Source organism: Oncorhynchus masou, chromosome 12, assembly GCF_036934945.1.
Source record: "Oncorhynchus masou masou isolate Uvic2021 chromosome 12, UVic_Omas_1.1, whole genome shotgun sequence".
Classification (NCBI taxonomy): domain Eukaryota; kingdom Metazoa; phylum Chordata; class Actinopteri; order Salmoniformes; family Salmonidae; genus Oncorhynchus; species Oncorhynchus masou.
Genome location: NC_088223.1, coordinates 39,350,574 through 39,364,490, shown reverse-complemented (window position 1 = coordinate 39,364,490; position 13,917 = coordinate 39,350,574). Strand labels below are relative to the sequence as shown.

General features: G+C 45.8%; 1 protein-coding gene across 2 annotated transcripts in view; it reads right to left on the bottom strand.

Annotated features, from left to right (window-relative positions):
* Positions 1-5,637: 5,637 nt before the first annotated feature.
* Positions 5,638-13,917, bottom strand: part of LOC135550057 (uncharacterized) — a 73,099-nt gene continuing 64,819 nt past the window's right edge. For both annotated transcript variants that reach the window (XM_064980516.1, XM_064980517.1), the window contains exons 13-22: positions 9,849-10,036; positions 9,393-9,519; positions 9,129-9,164; positions 8,874-8,986; positions 8,469-8,598; positions 7,985-8,124; positions 7,578-7,701; positions 7,278-7,436; positions 6,862-7,021; positions 5,638-6,692 (exon numbers count right to left, since the gene is read on the bottom strand). In XM_064980516.1, coding sequence (XP_064836588.1) covers positions 6,604-6,692; positions 6,862-7,021; positions 7,278-7,436; positions 7,578-7,701; positions 7,985-8,124; positions 8,469-8,598; positions 8,874-8,986; positions 9,129-9,164; positions 9,393-9,519; positions 9,849-10,036 — 1,266 coding nt within the window. In that variant the 3' untranslated portion in view covers positions 5,638-6,603. The remainder of the gene's footprint in view (positions 6,693-6,861; positions 7,022-7,277; positions 7,437-7,577; positions 7,702-7,984; positions 8,125-8,468; positions 8,599-8,873; positions 8,987-9,128; positions 9,165-9,392; positions 9,520-9,848; positions 10,037-13,917) is intronic.

The window sequence follows — 13,917 nt, the reverse complement described above, 5'->3', positions numbered from 1 at the left end:
TTGTTGGAAGACAAATCTCCGTCCCAGTCTCAGGTCTTTTGCAGACTCCATCAGGTTTTCTTCCAGAATGGTCCTGTATGTGGCTCCATCCATCTTCCCATCAATTCTAACCATCTTCCCTGTCCCTGCTGAAGAAAAGCAGGCCCAATTTTGGTTTCATCTGACCAGAGCACCTTCTTCCACATGTTTGGTGTGTCTCCCAGGTGGCTTGTGGCAAACTTTAAACGACACTTTTTATGGATATCTTTAAGAAATGGCTTTCTTCTTGCCACTTCCATAAAGGCCAGATTTGTGCAATATACGACTGATTGTTATCCTATGGACAGAGTCTCCCACCTCAGCTGTAGATCTCTGCAGTTCATCCAGAGTGATCATGGGCCTCTTGGCTGCATCTCTGATCAGTCTTCTCCTTGTATGAGCTGAATGTTTAGAGGGACGGCCAGGTCTTGGTAGATTTGCAGTGGTCTGATACTCCTTCCATTTCAATATTATCGCTTGCACAGTGCTTCTTGGGATGTTTAAAGCTTGGGAAATCTTTTTGTATCCAAATCCGGCTTTAAACTTCTTCACAACAGTATCTCGGACCTGCCTGGTGTGTTCCTTGTTCTTCATGATGCTCTCTGCGCTTTTAACGGACCTCTGAGACTATCACAGTGCAGGTGCATTTATACGGAGACTTGATTACACACAGGTGGATTGTATTTATCATCATTAGTCATTTAGGTCAACATTGGATCATTCAGAGATCCTCACTGAACTTCTGGAGAGAGTTTGCTGCACTGAAGGTAAAGGGGCTGAATAATTTTGCACGCCCAATTTTTCAGTTTTTGATTTGTTAAAAAAGTTTGAAATATCCAATAAATGTCGTTCCACTTCATGATTGTGTCCCACTTGTTGTTGATTCTTCACAAAAAAATAAAGTTTTATATCTTTATGTTTGAAGCCTGAAATGTGGCAAATATATATATATTAAAGCAACTGCAAAAATGATTATTCTTTGGTCTGGTCAACACTGGACATGTCAGCAGTGTTGCACCAGCCTTGCACGAGGGCCTTTTTTTTTACCAGCAAGGGGTGTGTGGTAAGACACAGCACTGGCTGTTCTAATGAGGTCAGGGGGCCTTGAATGTGACAGGCACTTGTTCCTTTTGGATCTGGAGCAGTTCGATATGTCAATCCCTTTATGCCGTTCTACCTTGCTGTGCTTCGGACGTGGAAAGAGACCCTCAACTGTTTACAGGGATGTTTCACAGCCAGGAGCACGGCTAGTGGAGGAGCCACTGTTCTACAATCCACTCATCCGGACCAGAGTGCTGACCTCTCCGAGATTGCGAGCCAGACCTGTGAGAACGGGGTTCACTAAGTTGGGTGACCTGAGAGAGGTGTTGGAGGGGATCCGTGCCGCACTAGCGGGCCTTCAGAGAGCTGCTGGGAAACAGGCAGCGACTGGGCCGTTGAACCACTAATTCAACCGATATGCTTCCTTTTACCACCTACCTCCTTTTCCCCCCAGCTGCTGCTGCAGGGGGACAGCAGGTGGGTGAGGAGATTATTTTATCGTTCAGGACTGAGGGGCTTTTGTCCAGCCAGCAAAAAGGCTTTGTGTAACGGTGGCTATCAAGTTGGCTCAGAAAGACAATTTAAATGGGCTGAGAGCAACGGAGTGGCAGGGGGGTTTGGGACCGGGCACTTCTCTGAGAGGACGTTGTCGCTCCCTGTATAAGACTCCCATAGAGAAGTGTAAAAGCTGATCTACAGGGGAGGATTATTCATCGCTACGAACAGATATGTGTCACACCGTGATTCATCAGTGGGAAGGGGGTGTCTATTCTGTGGGGAGGAGGAGACAGTGCAGCATCTGTTTTCCTTTTATTCCAGGCTGACAGGGCTGTTTTCTGTCCTGGGGTGGTGGTGTACAGGACTGACTTGGGACCTATACATTGGAGGGCCTATGTTTAGTGTGGCTGGCAGGCGAAGGGACTGCCTTGTAAACTACCGGTTGGTGCAGGCAAAAATTTGGCAGTGTGGAAGACTAGGAAGCATGAGATGATGGGGGCGGGGAGTACAGACCCCAGAGCTATGCTACTGGGGCACCATCTGGGAGACTTTGTATAGTTGTGGGGTGTCAGGTGGGGGGGATCTGTGTGCAGTGGACAAGGAGGGGTGGCTTGGTTTGAACTTTTTAGTACTGTTACAATGTAGTAAAGAGTGTACTAAAGTGACGTTAATTATTTGGCGATCATGGTATTTTCTTTAAAAAAAAAAAAGTATCTCCCCCTATCCCCCCCTCCTTCTCCTGTGCTCCTCTCTCTCCCACCATCCTTCAACTCCATGGATTGTCTCAAGACGGTAAGCCTCAAACTGCAGTTGGGTTATCACCAAAATGTGCAAGTTTCCTGACAAGCATTATCCTAAAGGTTTCACCCCCTTCCATTTCACAATGGAGACTTTAAGGAATTACAAACAGGCATTTGTCAACCACAGTGCAGGAAAAAGAGGCGAAGGGACAGGTAGGATGAAGAAACACTGACAAAACTAAGATGATGAGATGTCGACCGCTAAAGAAGAGATGAAAGATTGATAGACAAAGGAGACAAAGGTTCCTCACTTACCATGTCTGAATTTCACCTTCAAAAGAGCAAACAAGAAATACCATTTAATACAACTACACCATTGTTTCATGCAAGAATGAAGACCCATGGGGAATGATGGAATGTGTCAACTCCGATTTGATTACAAAATAAGTCACGAGCTCTCCTAAGTACTGAGATTGTGTGAAATGCATTATGAATGCGTTTCTAGCCTGTTTAGAAGGGTGTTTTACAAAATTAAAAGCCGTAAAGGATGCTTGCCCAAAAGACAACCACTTGTCACGTTCGACATAACGAGGAGACCAAGGCGCAGCGTGATATGAATAACATTCTTCTTTATTAAACGAAGAAAACTAAACAAACTAACAAAATAACAAAACGAACATGAAGCTATAAACACGAGTGCTGACATGCAACTACACAATAACACACCAAACCAAAATGGAAAATGGCAACCTAAATAGGATCCCCAATCAGATACAACGATAAACAGCTCTCTCTGATCCAATTCAGGCCACCATAGACCTACATATACCTAGACATACTAAAACCCCATAGATATACAAAAAATTCTAGACAGGATAAAAACACCTAGACAATACAAAAACTAAACCAACCACCCTTGTCACACCCTGACTTAACCAAAATAATAAAGAAATCAAAGATAACTAAGGTCAGGGCTTGACAGTAACCCCCCCCCCCCCAAAGGTGCGGACTCCCGGCCGCAAACCTAAACCTATATGGGAGGGTCTGGGTGGGCATCGAACCTCGGTGGCGGCTCTGGTTCTGGATGCCGCCCCCTTTACACTGAGTCCGCTCTTGTATCACTGACCCGTGGATCATTGTCGGAGACTCTGGACTGCGGATCCTCGCCATAGGCCCCGGGCTGGGGATCCTCGCTGGAGACCCCGGACTGGGGACCGTCGCTGGAGACCCCGGACTGGGGACCGTCACTGAAGACCCCGGACTGGGGACCGTCGCTGGAGACCCCGGACTGGGGACCGTCGCTGGAGATCCCGGACTGGGGACCGTTGCTGGAGACCCCGGACTGGGGACCGTCGCTGAAGACCCCGGACTGGGGACCGTCGCTGGAGACCCCGGACTGGGGACCGTCGCTGGAGACCCCGGACTGGAGACCGTCGCTGGAGATCCCGGACTGGGGACCGTCGCTGGAGACCCCGGACTGGAGACCGTCGCTGGAGATCCCCGGACTGGAGACCGTCGCTGGAGATCCCGGACTGGGGACCGTCGCTGGAGATCCCGGACTGGAGACCGTCGCTGGAGATCCCGGACTGGGGACCGTCGCTGGAGACCCCGGACTGGAGACCGTCGCTGGAGATCCCGGACTGGAGACCGTCGCTGGAGACCCCGGACTGGGGACCGTCGCTGGAGATCCCGGACTGGGGAACGTCGCTGGAGACCCCGGACTGGGGACCGTCGCTGGAGACCCCGGACTAGGGACCGTCGCTGGAGACCCCGGACTGGGGACCGTCGCTGGAGACCCCGGACTGGGGACCGTCGCTGGAGACCCCGGACTGGAGACCGTCGCTGGAGATCCCGGACTGGGGACCGTTGCTGGAGACCCCGGACTGGAGACCGTCGCTGGAGATCCCGGACTGGGGACCGTCGCTGGAGATCCCGGACTGGGGACCGTCGCTGGAGATCCCCGGACTGGGGATCGTCGCTGGAGACCCCGGACTGGGGGCCGTCGCTGGAGATCCCGGACTGGGGACCGTCGCTGGAGATCCCCGGACTGGGGACCGTCGCTGGAGATCCCGGACTAGGGACCGTCGCTGGAGACCCCGGACTGGGGGCCGTCGCTGGAGACCCCGGACTGGGGACCGTCGCTGGAGACCCCGGACTGGGGACCGTCGCTGGAGACCCCGGACTGGGGACCGTCGCTGGAGATCCCGGACTGGGGACCGTCGCTGGAGACCCCGGACTGGAGACCGTCGCTGAAGACCCCGGACTGGGGACCGTCGCTGGAGACCCCGGACTGGGGACCGTCGCTGGAGGTTCCGGACTGTGGCCCGTCGTTGGAGGTTTAGGACTGGACTGTGGCCCGTCGCCGGAGGTTCCGGACTGGGTATTGTGGGCGGTGCTTTGCTGGTGAAACTGTCTGGAATTTCTTTAGAATTCAAGACACACTTAACAAGCATGGCTACCACAGCATTCTGCAGTAATACGCCATCCCATCTGGTTTGAGGTTAGTGGGACTATCATTTATTTTGTCAACAGAACAATGACCCAACACACCTCCAGGCTGTGTAAGGGCTATTTTACCAAGAAGGAGATTGATGGAGTGCTGCATCAGATGACCTGGCCTCCATAATCCCGACATCAATAAAACTAGTTGGACCGCAGAGTGAAGGAAAAGCAGCCAACAATTGCTCAGCATAGGCAGGAACTCCTTCAAGACTGTTGGAAAAGCATTCTAGGTGAAACTGGTTGAGAGAATGACAATAGTGTGCAAAGCTGTCATCAGGGCAAAGGGTGGCTATTTGAAGAATCTCAAATATAAAATATATTTTGATTTGTTCAACACTTTTTGGTTACTACATGATTCCATATGTGTTATTTCATAGTTTTGATGTCTTCACTATTATTCTACCATGTATAAAATAGTACAAATAAAGAAAACCCCTTGAATGAGTAGGTGTGTCCAGACTTGTGACTGATACTGTATTTCACTTTGAGCTACTTGTATCTACATATGCATAGTATGTTCTGTACAGAGTAGGCCACACTAAACTATCAGTTGTTTTGTTTCACTCTTAACAGTCCTGTATCTTGTACACACATCACCATGGTGTTCGGGACAGCTTGCTCAGTGTTTCTAGATTATGTCTGTGTGAATCCTGATGGCCAATCTAGATTATAGTCAGACAGTACCACTCCTCAATTTTGACCTCTCTGCATTATAATAACATGTGAAAGCCCATGATGTCCCAGAATTTCTTCCTCCAAGGAATACACAACAGTAACTTAGCTACAATTGAAGACAAGACCAGACACATTTTAGATTAACAAGACATTAGAACAACAGTTTCATTTTTGATAGTTTTATTTAATATTTTAAAACCACTCATTTCTTTTCACATTCTATTTTTGGTATCAAAGAATAATGCATTGAGGTGCAAGGCATTTGGTGTTAAATATAAAAATAAGAAAGTAACCTGTATTTTGACAGTGTTTGGCAATGTATGCTTCATATCTATGAAAATAGAGAGACCATAGTGAAATAGAAGAACACACTGTAGCATTAGAGAGGAACTGCATAAAAGCCCACAGAGTCATTGCACTGCATCATACATTATTGTATGTATTATACTGCCTAAAGAACACACTTCCCATCCAATGGTTTCCCAAAAGGTAGTACATTACATAGTCAAACAAAATGTTGAACTAAGCCAATTCAGAAAATAATGTGCATAGATTTGGCTTCCTTTATGAAACCCTCTTAAATACACTGCTTGTAGCCAAAGGTGATGTATCATATGGTAGATGGAACTTGACCTTCCCAATAATCATTAGTGGGTTCAAGTGAATGGTTCTGTCCACCACTGTGTGTGCTAAGCCGGGTCATACCATCGAAGTCAAGGAAGAATCTGAGAGGGTAGAATGTCTGTTAATAGAATAATTCAAATACACACATTTAAGGGAGGGGAAAAGAAGCACTACCCTTCCCATACTCTCCAGTTGACTACATCCAAAGGCACTGGTTGTTAGATGAGTCATTCGTATGCTGCTGTCCTCACATTCAGGCAAAAAAATTATAACCCTCATATGATTCTTCACAGAATGAAAGAAACCCTTTAACTGTAATGAAGATGTTCTGGGATCCTCTTGACAGTGCCTGACCATGATGACACAAGGTTCAGTCTGCGGTGCTTACTGCGGTGCTTCAGTCCACAGACTGAAGAGCAGAAGTTCTGAGGGGTTGGGGATATTGGAATGTATTGTATTGGAGGAGCGGGTGAAGGGTGTGGGTTGAGGGAAGGTTATTGGAAGGTTACAGCAGCTCCAGCTCCCACTGTTGGCAAGGCCTCTCCTCACTCTCTGGTAAAATCACCACATGGTCTCTGTCGTACTGCTTGCCACCTGAGAGATACAATTTTATAATCAATTTATTGTATGTTGGGGGGGGGGGGGGGTATTACCCCAAACACTTACCCAATAGGTGCTGAGTGGTCATAGTATTACATGAAAGTACAAATCATATATGTGTAGTTCCTATAATTTCACTCCTAAAATTAGACTAGTGTCTCACCCTTGATGTCCAACACCATGCCAGGGAAGGTGAGGCTGGGGATGGTGCCTCTCATCTGGGCTGACCAGGTCTGGACAGGCTGCCGGGTCTCTGACCACAGCACCACCTTCGCCCCCGCCTCCACGTTCCCCATTACCTGCAGGCTCATAGTAGGAGCCAACTAGAGAACGAGAGCAAGAGACATAAGTAATTGAGAAATCTGGCGTACTCAACTAGCAAAACATCTAGGCGATGTGGATAGGATATTTACTTCTATAGGAAAAAACAAACAGATTGTCAACATTTTAGGGCTGTCAATGTATGTATGTGTTAACTCATAGGGTCCGAGGGGGAGTCCCAGGGGTTCCTCAGTAAGGTGAAAGAAAATTATCATGAGAATGAAAAAGTTGAGGAACTTTATTCCTAGTGAGCAATACCTTGTTCTTGATGAGGCCTTCCTGGTAGAACCAGATGTCGCTCATGCCCTCCACCTGCTCGGTCACCACAACACGTCCCGACTTCATTTCCTCTACGCCACCCTGGATGGACAGGAAGTGACCTCGCTCTTTGCTTTTGATGCGGAAGAAGTGCCGCCTCTGCAGGAAATGGGCACACGTAAATAATATATATGAGTAAATATAAATATGAGTAAATAAAAAGAGGAAACATGAATTGGGTAGAAGTATAGTATTATAAACCAACCCAAACAAAGTGAATAAAGTCATAGGGATTCTAACCTGCCGTACTGGGTACATTGAGCCAATGGTGAGAAGCTGACTGAATTTGGGCCAGTTGGTGATTTCAATGGGTTCTAATAGGAACTGTCGCCCCCTGTAGTTACTGTGCTCACACATCACCCAGCTGCAAAGAGAGCAAGTGAGGTATAGGGAGAGAGAGGGACACAAGAGGAAAGTGTGTGGTCATACGCACATCTTTAAAAACATATGTGCTGGGCTAATAAAGAATACTAGTACAGAACAAGAAGACCTGCACACTGTTAAAGCTCCCAATTCACTGCTTTATTGACAATGTTTCCATCTGGAACAGATCTTCGTCAGGTCAAAAACACTAGAGCACATAATATCAACACTCAGAAACACATTTAAACACGCATACCCTTACGCACACACTTAAACACACTCACCAGCCTCGGTTGACTCTGACAGAGAGTAGATGGTTGTTGTAGCCCTCCTCCAGCATATTGACCACCTCTGTGTCCACTGTGATCTCCCTGCCCTCCAAACACTCCAGACCAAACAGCGAGACGGAGGGCACTGAGAACACCTGGGGAGACAGTGTTAAGATATACTTTATTAGCCCATATGGGATGGAAATGTGTCTTCTGTTTTTCTTCCAACCTCTCCTGTATGAACACACACACACACGGTTGGATAGGCTGCAGCAGTGTTACAGTGGGTCAGAGTATGGGGTTGGGAGGAATGATGATATGGGGAAGAGAGACGGCTATAGGGCGTTAAGCTAAAGACAACAAAATTGATTCATTAAGTGATTGAAAATAAAACAGAGAAAGCTATAGAGCGAGAGACAGACAGAAAAAGTGAAGGAAAATTTGACGGTGAAAAAGCCAGTCTATATGAGTGTGACCAGTATATGAGGATTGGTCTTACCAGCGGGATAGTCTTCAGCGAGCGTATGACACAGTTCGGAGGACAGCCCATGCTGGTGAAGTTGGGGTAGTCTCCTTCTGACAGAATGTACAGGTTCCCTGAATACTCACGGCCCTCGTACACCACCCAACTGAAACATAGAGGAACACGCAAAACCCATTTAAAACTCATTTACTAACGCCACACACTCGTCAGTACAGTGAACTCCCCTTTAATTGTAATAATTATATGCTGGCTCATCTCTAGGTTCTGCAGTACTCCATACCATCCCTCTACAGCTCCACTAAGCCTGTGTATACTTCCATCTCTCCTAATTATACATTTTACCTACACTTGGTGTGTGTGTGAATATATATATATATATATATATATATATATATATTGTGCATGTTGGTTCTGTCCCACCTTCCCCCCACCACTCTGCAGGACTTGGCGATGAGCTTGTCAGAGAGGGACTCCTGGTTCTTGTCACACACATGGCATTCCCCCTCGAAATCTGGCTCTGTGTACAACATCACCTGAGACAGACAGGGGCAGCGAGGGAAGAAAGAGAGTTCAAATCAGTCACATTTACTGTAGTACATAGTACAAGTGAAGTGTGAAAAGAGAAGAGCGTGACTGCAGAAGGATATACACGCACGATACTACAAGATGTCTCACCTCACTTCTGACGCTGCCCTGGTTTTCACTTGGAGCCTGAAAACAGACAAGAGAACCGGGTGCACCGAGTAAACATCCCGATGTCTGACATCAGCAATCCCTTCAAATTTTCCTCAGCGATGAATACGTTTCAATATTAACATTAAAGGAGCATCTAAACAGTGTGTGTGTGTGTGTGTGTTCTTCTTTCAGTTCAGTTGCCTGCCTGTTTCCGTCTCTCCACTGTCAACTCCGTAGAAAAGAGTCTATAGACGACCTACTCACCTGTAAGATGGGCTGGACAGAGCAGATGCGGTTGTCTGAAGAGCCCCAGTCAGCAGAGTTACTGTAGAAACCTTTCTCCAGGATGTACTGGTCACCAGAGAAGTCCACGTGAGAGTAAGCGATCCATCTGGAGGAGGAGACAACAGTGGCCACTTAGCGTCCAACCTCCACTAATACTCCGAAACGTCCTTTATTCCCCATTGGAGGGAATTTATGTTTAATGTGTTATGTCTATAAAGGTATTGTTAAAGATGATCATGTTCTCATCAATGTATCAGCCAGTATCAAGTTATTATCAGAGCCATATCTACTGTACATTGGCTCTAGTTATGATCATGTTCTTACTATCTTATCCGGCCTCTGTCACAATTAAAATAATATCAGTCATTACTGTTCGACACTAGATTACACCCATGTTGGACTACAACGCTGCTCGTCACAAGCATTTGTACTCACGCTCCACTGACGACGTGGATGGAGCGCGTGGTGGTGCGGAAGCCAAACAGCTCCACGTCGGGAATGGCCTCGGTCACCTCAAAGGTGTTGTCCTGCTCCACGTCAGGAATGGCCTCGGTCACCTCAAAGGTGTTGTCCTGCTCCACGTCGGGCTGCTCATACAACACCAACATGGGCTCGGTCAGGTCCTACAGGGGACAGAGTGGTCAGAGGTCACATACTGTGGCTCCCGGTAGGGGTCGTCTTTAGGCACAGATCTAGGATCAGCTCCATCTGAAACTTAACTTAAACAGGTATGGGGACAGCTACTGTGTGCCACTGCCCTTAAAGACGCTACCTTTAGTTCCATTTCTGGTCAAACGTATTTCACACTGATTAGTTCAACGGAACTACATTTGTTTTTGAGTGAATTATAAATGATAGATATTTAACCCTAATCGCAAACCAAAAGCCTGAGTACGTCCCTAAGCCGAGGTCATCTGCATGTATTAAATGTAACAGGAAACACAGAAACACTTGAGTAAATGAGGGATACAACGTGTATTGAAAGCATGTGTTTCCTCCCAGGTGTGGTTCCTGAGCTAATTAAGCAATTAGTATCCCGTCATGCTTAGGGTCATGTAGAAGAATGCTGGGCATGCCATTATTTTGACTACCATGGCTATGCCCCTATAGGATGACAATGCGCCCCCATCCAAGAGCACGAGTGGTCAATGGTTGAACCGTTTGATGAACATGAAAACGATGTAAACCACATGCCACAGGGGTCGCGTTTGTGTTTTCAGTCAGGGTTCCCTCCAAATCCTGAATGTTAATCGCACGTCTCCACTATATATTCCATTGGATCACTAGACATTGGTCCGAGTGATATGCAGGCTACTTTTCCACGGTACTTTCCTCAGGCCTAGTTTTCCTCCGGTAGCAAGTTAAAACGCAAGCTTAACGTCAAACATTAGGAAATGTAGCTGGCTACATACTTTCTATGATAAACATTAGAAATATGATGGCCATTCATTGTTTTTTTTTGGAAAAAAATACCTTGGATTTTCATTGCAATTTAACTTACTTATGTGTGGCTGCTAGCCAAACAGTGTTGCACTTTAGCTGTCATCTGATGAAAACTATTTTCTGCCCAATGTGTTGCACTAATGTATTTGGTGTTGCACGAAATGGTTTAAAACACTGATTTTTTGGATGGTCTGCGTTACGAAAATGCAGCTTTCTGAAAGCTAATAGAGCCCCTGTGCCACGGATGTCACCGTCACCAGATCTCAACCCAATTGAAGACTTATGGGAGATTCTGAATTGCAGCCTGAGACAGCGTTTACCACCACAATCCCTCCAACAGAGTTCCAGACACTTGTAGGATCTATGCCAAGGCACATTGAAGCTGTTCTGGCTCGTGGTGGCCCAATAGTCTATAAAGACACTTTATATTGGATGTTGGCTTTATTTTGGCAGTTACAGTTGAAGTCAGAAGTTTACATACACTTAGGTTGGAGTCATTAAAACTATTTTTTCAACTACTCCACACATTTCTTGTTAATAAACTATAGTTTTGGCAAGTCGGTGAGGACATCTACTTTGCGCATGACACAAGTAATATTTCCAACAATTGTTTACAGACAGATTATTTCACCCAACCATGAAGCATAGGGGTGGCAGGATCATGTTGTGGGGGTGCTTTGTTGCAGGAGGGACTGGTACACGTCACAAAATAGATTGCATCATGAGGCAGGAAAATTCCGTGGATATATTGAAGCAACGTCTCAAGACAACAGTCAGGAAGTTAAAGCTTGACCGCAAATGGGTCTTCCAAATGGACAATGTACCCCAAGCATACTTCCAAAGTCGTAGCAAAATGGTTTAACCTCTTACACCTATGGTGGCGCTATTTCATTTTTGGAAGAAAACGTTCCCGTTTTAAACAAGATATTTTGTCACAAAAAGATGCTCGACTATGCATATAATTGCTACTGTTCGAAAGAAAACACTCTGACGTGTCCAGAAATACAAATATCTTCTCTGTGCGTGCCCTTTAACGTGAGCTTCAGGCAAAACCAAGATGACTTGGCATCCAGGAAATTACAAGGATTTTTGAGGCTCTGTCTTTCATGATCTCCTTATATGGCTGTGAACGCAAGAGGAATGAGTCTGCCCTTTCTGTCGTTTCCCCAAGGTGTCTGCAGCATTGTGACGTATTTGTAGGCAGATCATTGGAAGATTGACCATAAGAGACCACATTTACCACGTGTCCGCCCGGTGTCCTGCGCCGAAATTGGTGCGCAAAAGTCACCTGCCAGTATTTTTCCATGGGAGAAAAGAGAGAGAAGCAAGCTTCCACGAACTGCATGTCAATGAAGAGATATGTGAAAAAACACCTTGAGGATTGATTCCAAACAACGTTTGCCATGTTTCGGTCGATATTATGTAGTTAATCCGGAAAAGTTTCACGTTGTAGGTGACTGCATTTTCGGTTCGTTTCGGTAGCCAGGCGCAATGTAGAAAACGGAACGATTTCTCCTACACACAGACGCTTTCAGGAAACACTGCGCATCTGGTATGTGGCTGGGAGTCTCCTCATTGAAAACATCAGAAGCTCTTCAAAGGTAAATGATTTTATTTATTTGGTTATCTGGCTTTTGTGAAAATGTTGCGTGCTACATGCTACACAAAATGCTATGCTAGCTTTGCATACTCTTACACAAATTAGTCAATTTCTATGGTTCAAAAGCATATTTAGAAAATCTGAGATGACAGTGTTGTTAAGAAAAGGCTAAGCTTGAGAGCAAACGCATTATTTTAATTTTATTTGCGATTTTCAGAAATCGTTAACGTTGCGTTATGCTAATGAGCCTGAGGCTTAGTCACAATCCCAGATCCGGGATGGGGAGTTTCAAGAGGTTAAGGACAACAAGTCAAGGTATTGGAGTGGTCATCACAAAGCTCTGACCTCAATCCTATAGAAAATGTGTGGGCAGAACTGAAAAAGCGTGAGAGAGCAAGGAGGCCTACAAACCTGACTCAGTTACACCAGCTCTGTCAGGAGGAATGGGCCAAAATTCACCCAACTTATTGTGGGAAGATTGTGGAAGGCTACCTGAAACGTTTCACCCAAGTTAAACAATTTAAAGGCAATGCTACCAAATACTAATTGAGTGTATGTAAACTTCTGACCCACTGGGAATGTTATGAAATTAATAAAAGCTGAAATAAATCACTCTACTATTATTCTGACATTTCACATTCTTAAAATAAACTGGTGATCCTAACTGACCTAAGATAGGGAATTTTTACTTGGATTAAATGTCAGGAATTGTGAAAAACTCATTTGACATCTATTTGGCTAAGGTGTATGTGAAACTCCGACTTCAACTGTACCTGTCACGCCCTGACCTTAGAGAGCTTTTTTTATGTCTCTTTTTGGCTTGGTCAGGGTGTGATTTGGGTGGGCATTCTATGTCCTTTATTTCTACGATTTGTGTTTCTATGTGTTGGCCAGGTATGGTTCTCAATCAGGGACAGCTGTCTATCGTTGTCTCTGATTGGGAATTATACTTGGGTAGCCCTTTTTCCCTCCTTTCAGGGTGGGTAGTTATCTTTGTTAGTGGCACTAATGGCCTGTTAAGCTTCACGTCGTTTTGTATTGTTTTTGTTGGCGACATTATTCAAATAAAAAGAAAATGTACGCTCACCACGCTGCGCTTTGGTCTACTTCCAACGACACCCGTGACAGTACCTGTATATATGATTTCCACGGAGTATACCAAACATTAGGAACACCTTCCAAATATTAAGTTTCATCTCCTTTTGCTCTTGGAACAGCTTCAATTCATCAGGGAATGGACTTTACAAGGTGTCGAAAGTGTTCCACAGGGATGCTGGCCCATGTTGACTCCAATGCTTCCAATGGAAGCATTTATATACACACAGCAGAGCGTGAAAAACCTAGCAGCATTGCAGTTCTTGACACACTCAAACTGGTGCGCATGGCGCCTACTACCATGCCCTGTTCAAAGGCACTTAAAAAAATGATTGCCCACTCACCCTCTGAATAGCATGTCTCAGT